General features: G+C 38.2%; 1 protein-coding gene across 1 annotated transcript in view; it reads right to left on the bottom strand.

The window, feature by feature from the left end:
• LOC136881221 (DDB1- and CUL4-associated factor 13) overlaps positions 1-20,415 on the bottom strand; it is a 170,023-nt gene that overhangs the window by 106,829 nt on the left and 42,779 nt on the right. The window contains exon 4 of the mRNA XM_067153953.2: positions 7,974-8,142. Within this exon, the coding sequence (XP_067010054.1) occupies positions 7,974-8,142 (169 nt within the window). The remainder of the gene's footprint in view (positions 1-7,973; positions 8,143-20,415) is intronic.

The following is a 20,415-nucleotide window of genomic DNA, read 5'->3' as shown; positions in this document are numbered from 1 at the left end:
TATTAACATTTCCTTAACGCTAAGTGTGGGTTTTGCCATATTGTGAATTATATTAAATCAAACATTAAATTGCATTACACTAAATCGAGGTAATGCATAATTGGGATTGTCCTCGGACACTCCCGGCACTAAAAGCCACATGCCATTTAATTTCATCAATCATTGAAGATTCCAGACATGATAAACTTTCAATGAAATTACCCTTAAGCCGTGATATATGAAGATCACCATTTAACTGTTCTAGAAGTTGCTAAGGAAGTAGACTCCAATGTAAGATCGTAACAAAGAACTCTGAGTGAAAAAGCAGGCATTTCTACAAAATCTGCATTACAATTCTGGGCAGATGACTAGAAAAAGAACCATCTTAATATCAGTCAAAATCTGCTTGACAAAAGAAATGGATTTGCAAGTTATAAAATTCACTGTTTTTAAATCTGTATTGAAAGTACCTTCCTTTAAATGTTTAAAATTTTATTGTGTGTTATTTTCCAGAATACAATTGTATTGAATAGGTGGAACATAACACACAATAAAATTTTATACATTTAAACAAAGAAATGGTGTCGAAAACTTTCTGAAGAAAAACAATGAAAGATTGAATGGTAGTAGAGGGCCCTAATATTGTAACATAGAGATAATATTCACAAGAAATGAACTTCATTCCAGTTCTGTATTGACTTCAAATATCCACGATGAAATTCTAATTTAATTATTAATTATTATTAATTTCATCTTAGATAATATTCACAGTAAGGAAAAAACTGCCTTGGCAAAAAACAGTATAAGTAACCATACAAACATACTTCACATGCCTTTCAGCATTCAGTCTGCAAGCCTCTGTGAATTTACTAAACGCCACCACAATCCTCTATTGTAACTAAGTAGTTCTGTTGCCTCGTATAGTTTTATACCTATTATCTATAAATTGTTAGAAACTGAGTCTAACCATCGCTGTCTTGGTCTCGCGCTACTCCTCTTACCCACCACAACAGTGTCCATTATTCTCCTTGGTAACCTATCCTCCTCCATTCGCATCACATGACACCTACCACTGAAGCCAACTAATGCGTACAGCTTTATCCATAGAGTTAATTCCTCACTTAGCCTTTATCTCCTCATTTTGAATACTCTCCTGCCACTGTTCCCACCTAACTGTACCAGCAATCATTCAAATTACTTTCATGTCTGTTACTTCTAAGTTACGAATAATATATCCTGAGTCCATCCAGCTTTCACTCCCACACAGCAAAGTTGGTCTGAAAACAGACCAATGTAAAGATAGTTTGGTCTGGGAGCTGACTTCCTTCTTACAGAATACTGTTGATCGCAACTGTGACCTCACTACATAAGCTTTTTTTTTTTTTTGCTAGGATCTTTACGTCGCACTGACACAGATAGGTCTTATGGCGACGATGGGATAGGAAAGGCCTAGGAGTTGGAAGGAAGCGACCGTGGCCTTAATTAAGGTACATCAATTGTCTTGGAAAGGCTAATTTCCATACCATACTAATTGCACCTATTTTCAAGTCCCACGATACTAGACTGCAGGCTTTTGGCACAATCTGCCATTAAGATGAAGTCATCAGCATAGACCAGACTGCTTACTACATTTCCACCTAACTGAATCCCTCCCTGCCACTTTATACCTTTCAGAAGATGATCCATAAACTATGAACAACAAAAGTGAAAGATTACAGCTTTGTCTAACCCATGTAAGTTTTTTTATAAGTTGCTTTACGACACACCGACACAGACAGGTCTTATGGCGATGATGGGACAGAAAGGAGCTAGGAGTAGGAAGGAAGTGGCCGTGGCCTTAATTAAGGTACAGCCCCAGCATTTGCCTGGTGTAAAAATGGGAAACCACGGAAAGCCATCTTCAGGGCTACCAACAGTGAGGTTCAACCCTACTATCTCCCGAATACTGGATATACTTAACCCGTAGAGTGGGGCTCGCTTCAGGTGACGCGGCTGGAGCGAGCCCGATGGTGGGCGCGCGTCATGTGAAGCGCGGAAAGTTTTTATTTTTTATCTCCGTTACGAAACAAGCAGTAGGTTTGAAACTTTCTCTGTATGTTCCGAGAGGTGCTGCCATCTGACACAATTTTTTCCACCTTCGTGTATCTAAGCAGTTCTCGTCTAGGAATCCCCTTATTATCTGCTACATAGCTGCGTAGCGCAAGAACAACCTATGTGGCGCTTGGCGAGAAGCTCAGTCGGTGTGCCGCGAGGAGCGTAGTATTTCGTGTCTCGGTGTGAATGTTTTCAGCTCTCATAAGTTGTTTTGTTGGTATATACATTTATCTTGTGATTTATTGTTTTAATTCTACATGTAGCGTTTCATATTTGTAGTCAACATGTCCAAAAGAATTGCCGATCTTCTGAGTGATGATATACGGGATATTCTCGAGCTCAGTGAGGAAGATACTTGCAGTGATTCTAGTTTAGATAGTAATGGTGAAACTATCCCGCTATTAGATGCTCCAAGCACAAGTGCTTCCGTCGGAGTAGGCCTGTTGCCTAGATGCAGTGGACAGGTGTCGAGTTCGAGCTCCGATGAGAGTAGCGAGTCAGAAAGTGAGAGCGATTTGCCTCCTATTCTGCCTAATGACTGGGATGTAAGGGGATGAAGGAGAGCCCGATTTCCAGCTACATATCAAAGGGGAATTCAGGGCGAACTTTTAAATAAAAAAAGAACCGGACGAAATATTTGAGCATTTCATTGACGATGAACTGTGCGAACTTATTGCAGAGCAAACTAATCTGTATGCTCAGCAGTCAATACAAGCTAGTATAGGAACAGCTACGATGAAAAGGAGAAGTAGGGAGAGGGACTGGGTTCCTACTAACAAGGAAGAAATAAAACTTTTATTTGGGATCTTTCTTCTTCAGGGTATAATTCAAAAGCCGAAGCTATCACATTATTTTTCACGTAATAGATTGTTTGCTACGCCCGTGTTTTACGAGACCATGTCCGAGAAACGTTTTTTTCCTTCTACTGAAATTTTTACATTTCTCAGATAATGAGGCTTACGATCGGCAAGTATCCCCAAAACTCTACAAAGTGAAGCCAGTTCTAGACGTTCTTGTATCAAAATTTAAAATGTCCTATTTACCAGATGATCGTCTATCACTTGACGAAAGTTTACTCCTTTGGAAAGGTCGCTTGGGGTGGAAACTGTACATTCCGAAGAAGAAGAAGAAGAAGAAAGCTTGTTTCGGGATGGAATCTTTTAAATTATGTGAGGCTAAAACAGGATATGTGTGGAATATCCTGTGGTACAGAGGCAAGGAAACTGAGCTAGTAAATGAGGTTTGTGGGGTAAATATTTCTCAGTATACCAAGCCCTCGAAAGTAGTGTTTGCTCTAGCTGAACCTCTTCTAAATAAGGGATATCTCATAGCTCTAGACAATTATTACAGTAGCCCGGAACTCTTCGATCAGCTCAATGAGTTTCAGACAGTCAATGTCGGCACTGTAAAATCTAACAGAAAAAATCTTCCGAAGGACGTCATGGGGAAAAAGCTGAAAAAAAGGGGAGGTGGCTTTTGCCTGTAAAAACAAACTCATGGCCTTGAAGTGGAAAGACAAGAGAGAAGTCTGCATGCTGAGTAGTACTCATGACGCGGAAATGCGAACTGTTCTAAACAAGAAAGGAGAAACCAAAGAGAATCCGGTCGTATGTATAGAGTACAATGACTCAATGGGAGGGGTGGACTTATCAGACCAATGTATCGTGGCATACAGTATGGCGAGAAAAAGAATGAAGAAATATTACCACAAGATTTTTTTTTAGACACCTACTGGATATAACAGTGTTCAATGCTTTTGTGATATACAAGAAACACGGCGGTAAATTCACTCAGCTGGAGTTTCGTATTCAAATTGTGCAGAAACTATTTCAGAAGTATGCGAACGCTACCCCTAACGCAGCCTTGCCAATTCGATCAGTAAGACCCGCACCCGTTGACTTGTCAACTCGATTCTCGGGAAGGCATTTTCCAGATTTCAATCCAGCCTCGAAATCAAGACTGCACGCAAATAAGAGATGCGTTGTTTGCGTGGCGAAAGGCCAGCGGCGGGACACTCAGTATTGTTGTGCAGTATGCAATGTCGCTTTGTGCCCCTCTCCTTGCTTCAGGCTATACCATACAGTTGAAGTATGAGCATTGCAAATATGCCAGCGAGTCTCAGGTTCCATACTCGGGGAATCTGAGAAGATCGTAGTCTACACTCGGTGACCGCTGTACATTCTGCGTGCCGGCAACTATCAGTGACCATCCTGAAATAGTTCTTTTCAATTTTCTCTCCAGTCATTTGTTATAGCTATTGAGTGTAAATAGTGTTGAACAGTGTAGTGTAATTTTGTGTAATGTGGTGACAAAATTGTGATGAATGCACTCATGGATTACTCGCTGCCCTCTTCAATGGCAAGTTATAGGCCTACGTGGTGAGTACATTTTTCTATTTTATTTCAGGAAAATGTGATATTTGAGTGAATGTGTCTGTATTATTTGGAGTATATGATACTTTTTTAAATTGTGTGTTACGTATTTCAACGTTCAATTAACGTAAGCAACACAAATAATACTCCGAATCGAAGTAAATATGAAATGGCACATATACAATTTTTGCACTGACACTGGATGAATTGAAAAATCGTTTTAATTGTAAATAATAGCGCAATTTACACCGCAACGTATAATTTTATGCTAATTTTAACATAATATAATATTTAAGAGGGTGTAGGTTGGCAAAAACTATTTCTTTTTCAAAGAAAAAATTTACTGAAAATGATTCCCCACTATGCAGGAACTCCTCGTTTATGACCTCCCCACTTAACGAGTTAACAGACTGCAGCTATCGAGCTCGATAACCCGTGTAAGTACCATGAACCAAGAACTCATTCTACCATCAATTCTCACTGCAGCTCAACTGTCAACATGAATGCCTTTGATTGATTGAATAATTTACCCTTAATCCCATCATTCCCCAGTATGGCGAACATCTTTCCCTCGGTACTCTGTTATATGCTTACTCTAGATCTACAAAACATACAACTGTCTATTCCTCCCGCAGCCCTTTTCCTGGCGCATGCTGAAAATCTGATCCTGACAGCACCTCTGTGGTCTGAAACCACACTGGTTTTCATCCAACTTCCCCTCAACCACTGATCGCACCCTCCCTTCCAAGATGTCAGTGAAGACTTTGACTGGTATATTGATCAGTGAGATACCTCGATAGCTATTGCAATCCTTCCTGTTCCCTAGCTTATAGATAGGTGCAATTACTGTTTTTGTCCAATCAGAAGGTACCTTACTAACACACCATGCTAATCGTATTACTCTATGAAGCCATTCCATCCCTGTCTTCCCTTTATATTTCACCATTTCAGGTCTAATTTCATCTACTCCTGCTGCTTTATGACAATGGAGTTTGTTAACCATCCATTCCACTTCATCCAGTGTAATTTGACCAGTATCCTTGTCATCCTCCCTATGAGCTCAGTTGTTCGCAATGTCACCAGGAAGATTTCCTTTCACGTTGAGAAGATTTTCAAAATATTCCTTCCACCTGTCCAGTGATTCTCTGGGATCAATTATGAGTTCACCTGAATGACCCAAAACATTATTCATTTCCCTTTACCCTCCCTTCCTAAGATTCTTTATTACTGTCCAGAAAGCTTTCCCTGCTACCTGACCCAGCCTTTGCAGGTTATTACCAAAATCTTCCCACAACTTCTTTTTGGATTCAACTACTATTTGTTTCACTCCGTTTCTTTCATCTATGTACAATTCCCTGTCTGCATCAGTCCTGTTAGGAGTCATTTCTGATAAGCCTTTTTTTACATTTACAAGCTGCTCTCACTTCATTATAACAAAGTTGTTCCTGGGCATTCCCTTGCTGTTTGTACTACAGCATTCCTGTATGCCATGCATCCTGAACCTGCTTACTGTCCATTGCTTGGAACTTTTCGTTAATCATATCCATGTACTTTTGTATGTCCTCATCCTGGAGATTTTCTACCCTTATTTGTCTGCAGACAAATTTTACTTTCTCTATCCTAGGCCTAGAGATACTTAGTTCACTACAGATCAGATAAGGGTTTTTACCATCGAAAAATCCCTGGTAAACCCGACCATACCCAACAGATTTCCTGAATTCGAAGTCGGTTAAGTCTATCATGGGTCTGGTGCCCCAACCCTTTCATGTGTAGCAGTGAATAGCCTTATGCTTGATGAATGTATTCATTGCTGCTAAACCCATACTAGCAAAGAAGTCCAGCAAACGCTTCGCATTCCTATTAGCCTCCATATCTTCCCCACATTCACCAATAACCCTTTTGTATCCTTCAGTTCTATTTCCATCTCTCGCATTGAAATCGCCCATTAGCACTATCCTATCCTTGCTGTTGACCCTGACTACGATGTCACTCATGCTTCATAAAATTTGTCAACTTCAACCTCACCTGTACCCTCACATGGTGAATATACTGAGACAATTCTCATCCTAATTCCTCCAACTGCCAAATCTACCCACATCATTCGCTCATTTACATGCCTCACAGAAACTATGTTGCGTGCAATAGTATTACTGATGAACAGCCCTACCCCACACTCTGCCTTACCTTTTTAACACCTGTCAAGTACACTTTATAATCTCCTACTTCTTCCTTGTTATCTCCCCTTACCCAAATATCATTAACTCCTAGCACATCCAGATGCATCCTCTTTGCTGACTTAGCCAGTTCTACTTTCTTCCATAAGCCCCATTAATATTGATAGCGCCCCATCAAATTCCATTTTGTTTGCCGAATTGCCTGCAAGGAGTCCCTCGCCTGTCAAATGGAAGTGGAATTCTGTCACTCTCAAAGGTCCGAGGCTTGCTTAAAACATTCTGAGCGTGCTCGGTGAAAATTCTGTGAAGCAAGATGCTACCCTACCTACACATAGTCCAAGTGAGGATCTCTCCTTTAACGGGTAAGGGGTCATGGTGGATTGTATAGTCCTAGCTGCCTGAGCACAAAGAGGGCCATGACTCAGAATATGTCTGAGATACCCACTCCCATACCATAGCAACTGGTATCCCGACTCTCAGGACCACTTACTAGGCCACTCAGCCGTTGCCCATGGTTCACAAACTAGGACATGACTACAGTAACCCACGCCATGAACCATTATAAAACAGCAATGTTACTTTTTTGTTTAAGCACAAGTTTTGATTATTAGGACTTGAGTAAGAAGATAATAATGTTATTGGCTTTACGTCCCAGTAACTACTTTTTTCGGTTTTCGGAGACGCCAAAGTACTGGAATTTAGTCCAGCAGAAATTCTTTTACGTGCCAGTAAATCTATCGACACAAGTAACAAGAGGTCAGAGTTATGGTTAAACTGAAAACTAGACTTTAATGCTGCATCACAACGACAATATGCTAACTAGCATGCCACTCCCATACTGCAAATATTTGGCAAACAATTTGGATTATAGTCATTTCCCAACAGACCTTTATAATAACTTTCGCTTCAAGGAACTTCCTTGTGTTTGCCAAGTTGAAGAAAAGCTTGAAAAACTCATTTCCAAACTAAGAAGGATATTAGAGTAAACGAAATAAACAGAAATCCATACTGAAAACACATCACAAAATATAAAAATAAAAGGAAGAAACAAATGTCAAATCAAGAGAGAGATAGGACAGAAGGACAAACATTTCTGTTGCTCCCTCTTCTCATATTGACCTGCCATTGTGTTTGTCCTATTATGTGTGTTCCTTTCTCACCCCCCCCCCCCCCCACTACCCCCCATCTTTGACAGTAAGTGCAGTGTATACCCAGTAGAAGGAATTAATCCAAACATAAAAAGACTATAAGTAGATAAAATAAATATTTATAGCCAAAATTAGTTCTTTAACTTAACAGATTTCATACTGCAAAGAGAGAAGGAAGATTAAAATTCAAAAAGAAATCTTCATACCTAAGACATCTGTTTCAATGGCATTGAAGGCAACGTCTGTCAAGCTGTCTGTACCCCACTGGAAAGTCTTGATGGGCTCATTGCGAGTTTCTTCCCACAGCTGACACATTTCACCACATGTTGCAAAGATATTCTTCTTCTGGTGGTGGCTTATTCCCATCAACACATACTGATTTTAAAAATAAAAACACACTTAGCTTATTTCTAGAGCCTGGATGTTCAGGCAAATTAAAACTGTTAGAATAGGCAGATAAATAGGCACTAAAACATTTTAAGAGACAATTCTAAATATTAACATTGATATTTCCACAGCCCGTACTTGTAGACATGATATGAGCTTTTGGGCTTATGCCATGTCAAGAAAACAAGGTGAAACTCTTCACGTTTCACAGAGAACTTTGCTCCGCATCTTCAGAAGAAAGTCTCGAGTGTCCTAGAGGAAGTTATTACAATAATTATTGTAAGCCCAAAAGCCCATATCATGTCTACAATTTTAAATATTATATAATTCATTAGGTATACTGATAAGCTACATTTTCATACATTATACATTTATTTCTTCAAAGTCCAGTGTTCAATCACTGCATCATTTCAAATAAAGTAGATAAGTTTACATTACTGCACATCACCACAGGATATTTTCTCAAATTTGTGGAACTTAAAACTCTGCCTCCTATCAGACAGAATACATTTTATTGCAGAAAAAAGTTCACTTTATGTCAACTGATGTGATGGAAGCATATTTAAAGAAAGGCAATGTAGATGGACTTACATCTCTGTCTACTGAGAGATCACCTTTCAAAACTGGGCAAATTTATCTCAGTTTCTATATAAACACTTGCACTTTTCACTGACAGCACTTCATTCTTAACCCAGAACAGTTTCAACAAGATTCACAGTTTCTTCAACAAACTTCACTGAAGCCACAAGATATTCCAATCGTTTTTCAAGCATCGTGATCACTTCTGACAATTAACTGTATAATAGGTTGCTATGAAAGACAAACCATTCCTGATATTTGCATAGGTGAGAAGCTTCTTAATGTCACAAACTGATGAGGTATTATTTTCAAGGAGCACAGCAATCGCTTGAGATATTTTATCAAAGTTGTCTGAACAGTACAAAGGAGCACAAATCCATTAATCCCATCTTGTTAACCTTGGTTATGAATGAAGCATGTGTTTGGGAGCAATCTCCTTGAAGATCTGGATTCAATGTGGAGCTTTGATGAAAACCTTCTTTTTACTAGACATTAATTTGTTCACGGGAAAATAATATTTTTGAAACATTGTTTCACTCAGTACACTTTCTGCAATATATTTTTCCAAAAATATTCTCAGCATTTGTTTTTTTCTTTTCACAAAAGGAATTCCAGCTATGAAAAAAGCTTTATATAAATCTAATGACAACTGAGACCGTCTGCTAGAAACTGCAACAGAAGAAGTGATTTCTTTTTTTGACTGCTGTTGACTGCAAGTGATGATTTATGCATGGTAGTAGAAATTTATTTAGTTCAAAACCTTTTGTGATTAACAAACTGCACATACTCACCAATTCTGTGAAACCTGTGTGCTAAGCATGTCACATGGCTACGGAGAGAGAATTTTTTAAAGCCTTCACACTATTCTTCACATACAGTTAGAAATGGCCGATAAATCACAGCCTGCTACTTTCTCTTGATTAATAAATTTCATGATGTTCCGTATTGATATCTATAGTATGTCATAGAAAGAAAGAGATCCACCTTATCAATACAAAATTTAATATTGTTATTTAAAACACGACCGGTTTCGACTTATTACAAGTCATCTTCAGCTGTCATTTACATTCACATTAGAATACATGTTCAAACAGGTGTATCTTACAAATAAACATGTCGTGTTTGATAGACATTAGATAGTATGTCTAGAAGTGAAATTCTGCTTCTTATATCTAAGTTTAAAGGATCAAAAATATTAAAAAGATATCTATCTTTAACACATTAAAAAATTACAACACATGATAAAATTTGTTGTTTACACCTGACCTTGAATATAGCATTATCGTTCAAGTTTTACTAATAATAGTTCTTAAAAGGACTTTTATATTGCATTGTTTTTAGTCGACTAAATAATGCTTAAATGTAGCCGCATGTGCTTATACAGATACTTCTTATTAGGCTTAGACTTCGTCAAAATGAGTAATGTGAATTCAAAGTTGAAGTTACAATAACAAAGTGAAGTGCGTTTGAATTAATATTGAATGACCTCTTCAAATATATACTGTGTAAAATACATTAAAATCAACATAAAACAATGGTACATTTCAATATAAGTTAAAAAGTAAGAGGCAGTCCTGCAAACGCCAAGCTGCCAAGCGATACACTTCCCAATCATCTCACGACAATAGTTAGCAAGTATCATAGACCGAAAAAGAACCACCTACAACAACAGCTTTCATAACCCCAGCAGCACATTCATCTTCAATCTGTATATTCAACCAGACAATATAAATTTATAGTGATTGGACTTTAAGCAAATAGTGGCCAATAGTGCCCCATTTGAACTTGGCATGTACACATGAAGAACAGTACTTCATATGAAGTTTTACAAATTTGCAGGACTGCCTCTTACTTTTTAACTTATATTGAAATGTACCATTGTTTTATGTTGATTTTAATGTATTTTACACAGTATATATTTGAAGAGGTCATTCAATATTAATTCAAACGCACTTCACTTTGTTATTGTAACTTCAACTTTGAATTCACATTACTCATTTTGACGAAGTCTAAGCCTAATAAGAAGTATCTGTATAAGCACATGCGGCTACATTTAAGCATATTTAGTCGACTAAAAACAATGCAATATAAAAGTCCTTTTAAGAACTATTATTAGTAAAACTTGAACGATAATGCTATATTCAAGGTCAGGTGTAAACAACAAATTTTATCATGTGTTGTAATTTTTTAATGTGTTAAAGATAGATATCTTTTTAATATTTTTGATCCTTTAAACTTAGATATAAGAAGCAGAATTTCACTTCTAGACATACTATCTAATGTCTATCAAACACGACATGTTTATTTGTAAGATACACCTGTTTGAACATGTATTCTAATGTGAATGTAAATGACAGCTGAAGATGACTTGTAATAAGTCGAAACCGGTCCTGTTTTAAATAACAATATTAAATTTTGTATTGATAAGGTGGATCTCTTTCTTTCTATGACATACTGCTACTTTCTCAGCGATATTTTTCTGTCGCTGATATATCAGATACACTCTCACGGAAGTAGTATCCGTGACAAAATATCATTTAAGTTCTGTACTTGGATAACGTTTATAGGGCTATGTTATCTGCTGTAGCTCAAGGTCTATATCTGTTTTTCATTTACCAGTTACCTACGGCGATATTAAAGGCGTTAAATCATACATTTCATCATAGTGTATTTATGAGCACAGTAGAGAGAATACCTATTGTATCTAGCAACTCTATATGTCAACAGCTAGCTCATGTTTCATATGTAGCGCAAATTGAACAGGTCAGTCCTCAGCCAGCAAATGAAGCACATTTGAATACATATCTTTTTTTGAGAAGTACTTATTCAATTTTCAAAACAATCACGGTGCTGAACTTGTAATGTTTGTAATTTTAAGGATATGTGTACAAAATAGTGTGGTACCATTAAAAAAATTGAAGGTAGTACCATGATCTCAGAAAATATTAACGCCATGAAGCAGTACCGTACTACAAGTCCGATTAATTAGACCTTTGATACCTAACATTACTGAAAATGAAAACAAACTGTCAACATCTTTAACCATTCACAAGTTATTTCAGGTGGACAACTTTGCTGAATAACCCTGTATATGGGAGGAATGCATTAAGTTCCTAAATTTGTTATTTTTAGTCATTTTATTTTTAAACTTACATTACCCGTACTGAACTGAGATTACAATTACTTATAAAATCTTACAGGTTCTACCTTTTTTCAATACGAAAACAATGTTGTCAGATGTTTTACAACATATCTTTAATTGCAGTACTAGTTTCGGCGCTAATTACGGCGCCATCATCAGCTGCGTGACAGTAAAAAGAAACTTGGGAATACAGATAAAATATACAACAACATATTCATACAAATACCTCCTTAATATCTTGTGTTAAATTGTGTTAAGTTAAAAATTACACCAGGTTACAACAAGTTAACAACTTGTGGGTCAAAACATTAAAAACATAAGTGAAAAATCTCATCTCAAGATGATGAGTTGGATTCCATTATTTGGTAATACTTAATACTTTTTACGTTCTGTATATCAGTTCATTGGCATTGAACTCCAAGGTCAAATACAATATTAGAGTTAAACAGTACAAATCTAAATTCAAATTTGTGATATTAAAATGTACATTCCACAGGTATAATACTTTTAAAATCTTATGCCAATAAAACTTGTTAATTTTTGTTATAAGTAGTAAAATACGCCGTCTTCTGAAATTTGGTGGTTGTAGCAAAATGTAAAACTTGTGTTGTTGTCTGATAAGGTAGAACTGTGACAATATTTGCCTGCACACTGGAGACACATGGGAGTGGTGTGTTGACCACAAATCCTTATTCCACAGTTGTTGCACTCAGTTTTCATCTTTCTGTCAGCACTGGAAGGGCAATACAGTGGAACCTCGATTCTCCGTTTTTGGAGGGACCACGAAAATAAAACGTACAACATGGGAAAACGGAAAATTAGGGAATGAAAACCATCAACAATTGAATGGATGAAAACCATAACGGTATAAGTAGCATTTTGGTCATTCAGAGAAAAAGGCAGTTAAACATCTTCAACACTCATATAAAGCATGCTATTTGTAGTTATACCACCCATCACTAGAGCGCAGAATATTACCGCTATCACTTGTATCTCTTTGCTGGTGAAAGGATACATCCTCCCGGGGTTACATCCTGCACTTAACTCATTTTCTTTTTAAATGTCAGTTATACCGTTACGGTTTTCATCCATTCAATTAGGCTAAACATCGCAAAAATGAAATATGTATAATTATAATCTTACAAACACTCCCAAACCAAACTACAGCCCCAATGGGCCTTTGCCTGCTAAGCGACCGCTGCTCAGCCCGAAGGCCTGCAGATTACGAGATGACGCAAGGTCAGTGTGACGAATCCTCTCGGCCGTTATTGCTGGCTCTCTAGACCGGAGTCGCCATCTCACCATTAGATAGCTACTTAATTAAAGGTAATCACATAGGCTGCGTGGAACTTATATCCAGGTAAAAATGCCTGACCTGGCCGGGAATCGAACCCCGGCCCTCCGGATGAGAGGCAGGCAGGTTAGACTGCGAAACCGACATCAAACATTAATTACCGGTACGCAAGTTCAAAATTTCGATACTTTATGTTCAATTTTATAGGGGAAACTTCGTCATTTTCCTGTGAAAACGTCTTTCAGTTCAGCAACTTTGATTAGCCAAACTCTTCAAAAAATAATAATAACGCCAAGCCAAATGACAATCAACCACAAGTAGTTCTTAATTCTCTCATCTAATAAAATAGAGCACTTTAGATACAAAACTTCCCAACACTATAGCAAAATCCCTTCTTTTCTTAATCTTCCATTGTAATATAATCTGTGGTATACTGTTCGCAGCCAGTTTCTGGAAATCTTGCACCGCGTAAATTGAAATACATCAACTTTTAAACGTTATGTTGAACCAAATACAGTAGAGACAATACGCGACACTCTGCGAGATTAGAAATAGGAAAGGATTTCCACCTATCAATACTTGTTTATTGCACTTATTATGCTACAGGACCGGTTTCAACCCCTTACATAAGGTCATCTTCAGCTGAACCATACATTCATATCTATGTGCTGAAGCTATGATTAAGATTGTATTGTCTAAGGAATGCCATATGATAATAAATATTTGGTCACATCTAAATGGGGCATGTAGTAACGTGAACTGGTGTATATGTCACTATGTACAACAATGCAACTGTATGTCCAAAATAATATGTTTAAGGTCTTAAAATTAGTTTATAAAACACATCTCTACTTAAAACTAACTTATATATATAAGATGAATACAATATATAGGAACACTTCATGCATATGAACGTTCGTGTCTTGCTTGTTGTTCAATTCATCGGTTCACTTCTGTGTTCAAGTCTTATTTACATAGTTGTACACTTAGTTGCTGTTCCTGGAGTTTAAATGATATGATTTGCTTGTAAAATTATATGAGTAAAAGATTTTGTCTTCATGTATATACATAGAATAAAACACTTTCCAATTTTTTAAAAGGTGCCAGATGAATGGAAAGAACTGGGCTAAAATATGTTCAGCTCTGTTGTGTGTTGAATCAGTTGCCTTATGTTAAAATCATAAAATTTGAGTGACATTGGGTTCAAAGTAGTGGCTCTTTCCCATTCGAAGCTGTGCAGTGATGTTATATTTATTGTTGTTGGTGTGGCTGAGTTGTGTTTGATACGCGAGCTTGTTGTGTACACGAAGTAGTTAAGTTGACGTGTACACGAAGTAGTACACTTGGAAAGTATTTTATTCCATGTATATACATGAAGACAAAATCTTTTACTCATACAATTTTACAAGCAAATCATATCATTTAAACTCCAGGAACAGCAACTAAGTGTACAACTATGTAAATAAGACTTGAACACAGAAGTCAACCGATGAATTGAACAACAAGCAAGACACGAACGTTCATGAGCATGAAGTGTTTCTATATATTGTATTCACCTATATATTCATATATATATGAATATACATATATATATATATATATATATATATATATATAAGATGAATGCCCAGGTGGCAGATTCCCTATCTGTTGTTTCCCTAGCCTTTTCTTAAATGATTGCAAAGAAATTGCAAATTTATTGAACATCTTCCTTGGTAAGGTATTCCAATCCCTAACTCCCCTTCCTATAAATGAATATTTGCCCCAATTTGTACTCTTGAATTCCTTCCTACTTTTAAAGACACCATCCAAACTTATTCATCTACTGATGTCCTCCCACGCCATCTCTTCACTGACAGCTCGGAACACACCACTTATCACATGTACCATACCACTTAGTCGAGCAGCTCGTCTCCTTTCTCCCAAGTCTTCCCAGCCAAAACTTTGCAACATTTTTGTAACGCTACTCTTTTGTCGGAAATCGCCCAGAACAAATCGAGCTGCATTTCTTTGGATTTTTTTCAGTTCCTGAATCAAGTAATCCTGGTAAGGGTCCCATACACTGGAACCATACTCTAGTTGGGGTCTCACCAGAGACAAATATGCTCTCTCCTTTACATCCTTACTACAACCCCTAAATACTCTCATAACCATGTGCAGAGATCTGTACCCTTTATTTACAATCATATTTATGTGATTACCCCAATGAAGATCTTTCCTTATATTAATACCTAGGTATTTACAATGATCCCCAAATGGAACTTTCAGCCCATCAAAACAGTAATTAAAAATGAGAGGACTTTTCCTATTTGTGAAACTCACAACCTGACTTTTATCCCCGTTTATCATCATACCATTGCTTACTGTCCATCTCACAACATTATCGAGGTCATTTTGCAGTTGCTCACAATCTTGTAACTTATTAATTACTCTGTACAGAATAACATAATCTGTGGAAAGCCTTATATCTGATTCCATTTCTTTACACATATCATTGATATATATAAGAAAACATAAAGGTCCAATAATACTGCCTTGAGGAATTCCCCTCTTAATTTTTACAGGGACAGATAAAGCTTCACCTACTCCAATTCTTGTGAGTTCTATTTTCTAGAAACAGAGCCACCCATTCAGTCAGTCTTTTGACAAGTCCAATTGCACTCATTTTTGCCAGTAGTCTCCCATCATCTACTCTATCAAATGCCTTTGACAGGTCAATCGCGATACAGTCCAATTGACCTCCTGAATCCAGGATATCTGCTATATATTGCTGGAATCCTACAAGTTGGGCTTCGGTGGAATAACCTCTCCTAAACCCAAACTGCCTTCTATCAAACCAGTTATTAATTTTGCAAACATGTCTTGTATAATCAGAAAGAATGCTTTCCCAAAGCTTACATACAATGCATGTCAAACTGACTGGCCTGTAATTTTCAGCTTTATGTCTATCACCCTTTCCTTTATACACAGGGCCTACTATAGCAATTCTCCATTCATTTGGTAAAGTTCCTTCATGCAGACAATAATCAAACAAGTACTTCAAATATGGTAGTATATATCCCAACCCATTGTCTTTAGTATATCCCCAGAAATCTTATCAATTCCAGCTGCTTTTCTAGTTTCCAACTTTTGTATCTTACTGTAAATGTCATTGCTGTCATAAGTAAATTTTAATACTTCTTTAGTATTAGTCACCTCCTCTATCTGGACATTATCCTTGTAACCAACAATCTTTACATACTGCTGACTGAATACTTCTGCCTTTTGAAAATCCTCGCATACACACTCCCCTTGTTCATTAATGATTCCTGGAATGTCCTTCTTGGAACCTGTTTCTGCCTTAAAGTACCTATACATACTCTTCCATTTTTCACTAAAATTAGTGTGACCACCAATTATGCTTGCCATCATGTTATCCTTAGCCGACTTCTTTGCTAGATTCAATTTCCTAGTAAGTTCCTTCAATATCTCCTTACTTCCACAACCATTTCTAACTCTATTTCATTCCAACCTGCATCTCCTTCTTAGTCTCTTTACTCCTCTGTTATAATATAGTGGATCTTTACCATTCCTTACCACCTTTAAAGGTACAAACCTATTTTCACATTCCTCAACAACTGCTTTAAACCCAGCCCAGAGTCTGTTTACATTTTTATTTACCGTTTTCCACCGATCATAGTTACTTATTACAAACTCCCTCATGCCTGTTTTATCAGCCATATTGTACTGCCTAACAGTCCTAATTCTGATCTCTCCCTTTCTTTCACATTTATTTTTAATTACCACAAAAACAGCTTCGAGATCACTAATACCATCTATTACTTTGGTTTCTCTATAGAGCTCATCTGGTTTTACCAGCACCACATCCAGAATATTCTTCCCTCTAGTTGGTTCCATCACTTTCTGAATCAGGTGCCCTTCCCATATTAACTTATTTGCCATTTGTTGGTCATGCTTCCTGTCATTTGCATTACCTTCCCAATTGACATTTGGTAAATTGAAATCACCCGCTACGATCACGTTCCTTTCCTTATCGTTTCCCACATAGCTGATTATCTTATCAAATACTTCTGAATCAGCATCTGCGCTACCCTTTCCTGGTCTGTACACTCCAAAGACATCAAGTTGCCTATTATCTTTAGAAATGAGCCTTACCCCTAGAATTTCGTGCTTGTCATGTTTAACTTTTGCGTAGTCTTCTTTCACGAGAATGAATATTCCCCCTCCTACCATTCCTATCCTATCTCTACGATACACCCTCCAGTCCCGTGAGAAAATTTCTGCATCCATTATATCATTTCTCAGCCATGATTCAACTCCTATTACAATATCTGGTAAGATATGGCATTCCTTAGACAATACAATCTTAATCATAGCTTCATAACATAGATATGAATGTATGGTTCAGCTGAAGATGAACTTATGTAAGGGGTCGAAACCAGTCCTGTAGCATTATAAGTGCAATAAACAAGTATCGATAGGTGGAAATCCTTTCCTATTTCTAATTGTGTAATTCGTCAATGCGGAAATGAATATTATAGATTACGATACTCTGGGAGATATCGAGGGACAGCGATCAGAGCTCTATCTAGCGGAATGACCTGGAGTTACTGATTCTGTCATAAGAGCATGTGCATTTGTTTGTGAAGTTTTTGGAGTTATTTATGCGTTTGCATTAAGTTGACGTAAGTAAATAGTAGCGTGTCATTCCTTTATATCTCCTGTCAATATGAGTGGAAAGATATTTGCTGCGTTTGGCTGCAATAACTATGAAGTGCAGAAGGATTCGCGGTCTTTCTTCCGTTCCCTCATGACAAAAAAATGTAAGAAATACTGTGTTTGCATATATATTCTTACAGTTACAAAGAGATTTTTATAATACTTCCTCAACTTCTGAAATGCGCGACCCATATTTTAACTGCCTTAAAATATAATTTCATTTTATTGTTTTAGTGCAGCAGTCAACCTTCAATACCGATGTGTTGTTGTAGGTGTGATCTGTGGGTTTTGATTTGATTCAGGGAAATGCATATGCTTCTGTGTGTGGCTGGTTGTGTTCCAAGTTACCCCATTTGGAATGCTGTAATGCGTTGTCAAGCACTGAAGAAAATATGGGTCATTTAAGAAAGGTAGATATTTTGTTGAAACAACAAATTCGATTTACACTAGTGTAATGGTAAGTATTGCTTATAGGGAAATTTTAAATGTTTTCGCGGCTAAATTTATACATTTTCTTCCTGTTTGTAGGCTTCAAGTTAAAAGGAAAATTGTCCAGCTCTTAAATGTAAACTCATTGAATCATGTGTGTAAGGAATGTGCCGATATTTTTATCGACAAGTATCCTAATGTGATGAACAATGCCTTTAAATGAGAAAAAAGACAAATCTACCCATAAAGTTCAGGCAGGAATGCTAAAGCTAAAAAAGTAATGCATAAATGAAAGATCAAGCCCTTTCACAACAGTCCATTTCACATCTTGATTATACACTGCTGTTTGTAGAAAGTGAAACACCAAGACTGAGAGCTGTGATCACAATGCAATTTATTCCACATATTAGGGACATGACAAGACACAAATCATTACAATTACAGAACTGTACATTTACGGGGACAGTGGAAATTCAGTACGGCGTAGCGCCACAACGCGCTGCAATCAGAGCCACTAGACATCGTGGCATGCAATCAAAGAGCACCTGAATATGCTGCTGGGGAATACTCTGCACGCGGTTTGTTGGCGCGTTCATAAATCATCAACAGTGGCTGCAGGAGGACCTGAACGAACAAGGTGCCGACCGACCATATCCCAGACATGTTTAATGGGTGACATATCTGGTGAACGGGCAGGCCAGGGAAGCAGTGGTATACGTCGTTCTTCGAAGAGGGCTTGCCCACATACGGCCGGGCATTGTCCTGCTGGAATATGGCGTCTGGAACGGCCTGCAGGAGGGGTAATGCCTCAGGCTTTCAAACCTCCTGATGTAGCGGTAGCTGTTCAGATTGCCCTCAAGACATAGGAGGCGAGATCGCATGTTATAGGCAATTGCGCCCCAAAACATCACACTTGGCGTTTGTCCGCTGTGCCGCTCAACAATACAGTCTGCCTGATGGCATTCACCACGGCGGTGTCTAATGCGTATGCGACCATCACTGTAGGACACGTTGAAGCGGGACTCGTCCGAAAACATTACATTTTGCCACTCAGCACGCCAGTGTCGGTGTTCACGTGCCCATTGCAGTCTATGGCGTTGGTCGTTGCTGGTCAATGGAAGCCGGCGCAATGGCATACATGCCACCAGTCCGTCCCTCAGAAGACGGCATCGAACTGTCGATGCAGACATGCCCACACCAGTTGCAGTGCTTCAACATCAAGCCAACACCCTGGACAAAGCTGTTCTGTCCGTTACGGCCAAGCGGATAAGATGGCGGTCACCTCGCGCCGTGGTCAAATTGTGTCGTCCAGTACCCTGTCGGCACTGTGTAAAGCCCTCTTCTTTCCACTGGTTCCACATACGCCTCACCGTCGAAGCAGCGTACCCTGCACGAGCCGCAATATCACGGAACGACCGACCCATCTCCCGGAGCCCTATCATTCTGCCCCGTTTGAACGCACTCACATGATGATATTCCCACCTGTGATATCGGCGAAGCATAGTGTCACTGAGGTACAGGTTTCCACTTCGTATGTCAGCTCCGCACTGACTGAGCGTTGCGTAACACTGCCCTGACCGGTCACACAAAGAAGGGCACTGCTGGACCTACGTGCACGTCATCCCTCTGCAAATTTAATCACTTATTATGGTTCCACTGTTCTACACGTCCCCTGATTTTGGCGTGTTGCAGACCATTGCTTCTGAGTGTTTCACTTTCTACAAACAGCAGTGTATGTCTAATATATGTCTAAAATTTTACAATGATAATAGCCTTAACGAGCACATGGCAGAGGATAACCAGTTGTTTAAATTGGTGACGCAATACGCGAGAGCAAAAGAGAAGGAAGAAAAGCGCGTAAGAAGGGAAGTATGACGTTAGCACACAGGGACAGTACTCTCCCCTCCTCCGTCCATTTACCACGCCTCCCACTGCAACTCCGCAATCAGTCGCCGAACAACCTCAGCCGCTTTTATATATAATTAATAGTTATATGACAGCCTCATGTACTTCTTGTATCATTATATTGGTAAGTTTTAATAACTTTACGCGTTTTATTCTCATTTTGTTTGTTATAGTCTTCTGACCACAGTTTCTA

This window comes from Anabrus simplex, chromosome 1, assembly GCF_040414725.1.
Source record: "Anabrus simplex isolate iqAnaSimp1 chromosome 1, ASM4041472v1, whole genome shotgun sequence".
NCBI lineage: Eukaryota > Metazoa > Arthropoda > Insecta > Orthoptera > Tettigoniidae > Anabrus > Anabrus simplex.
Note: the sequence above shows the minus strand (reverse complement) of the source record. Positions and strands in the feature narration are given on the sequence as shown.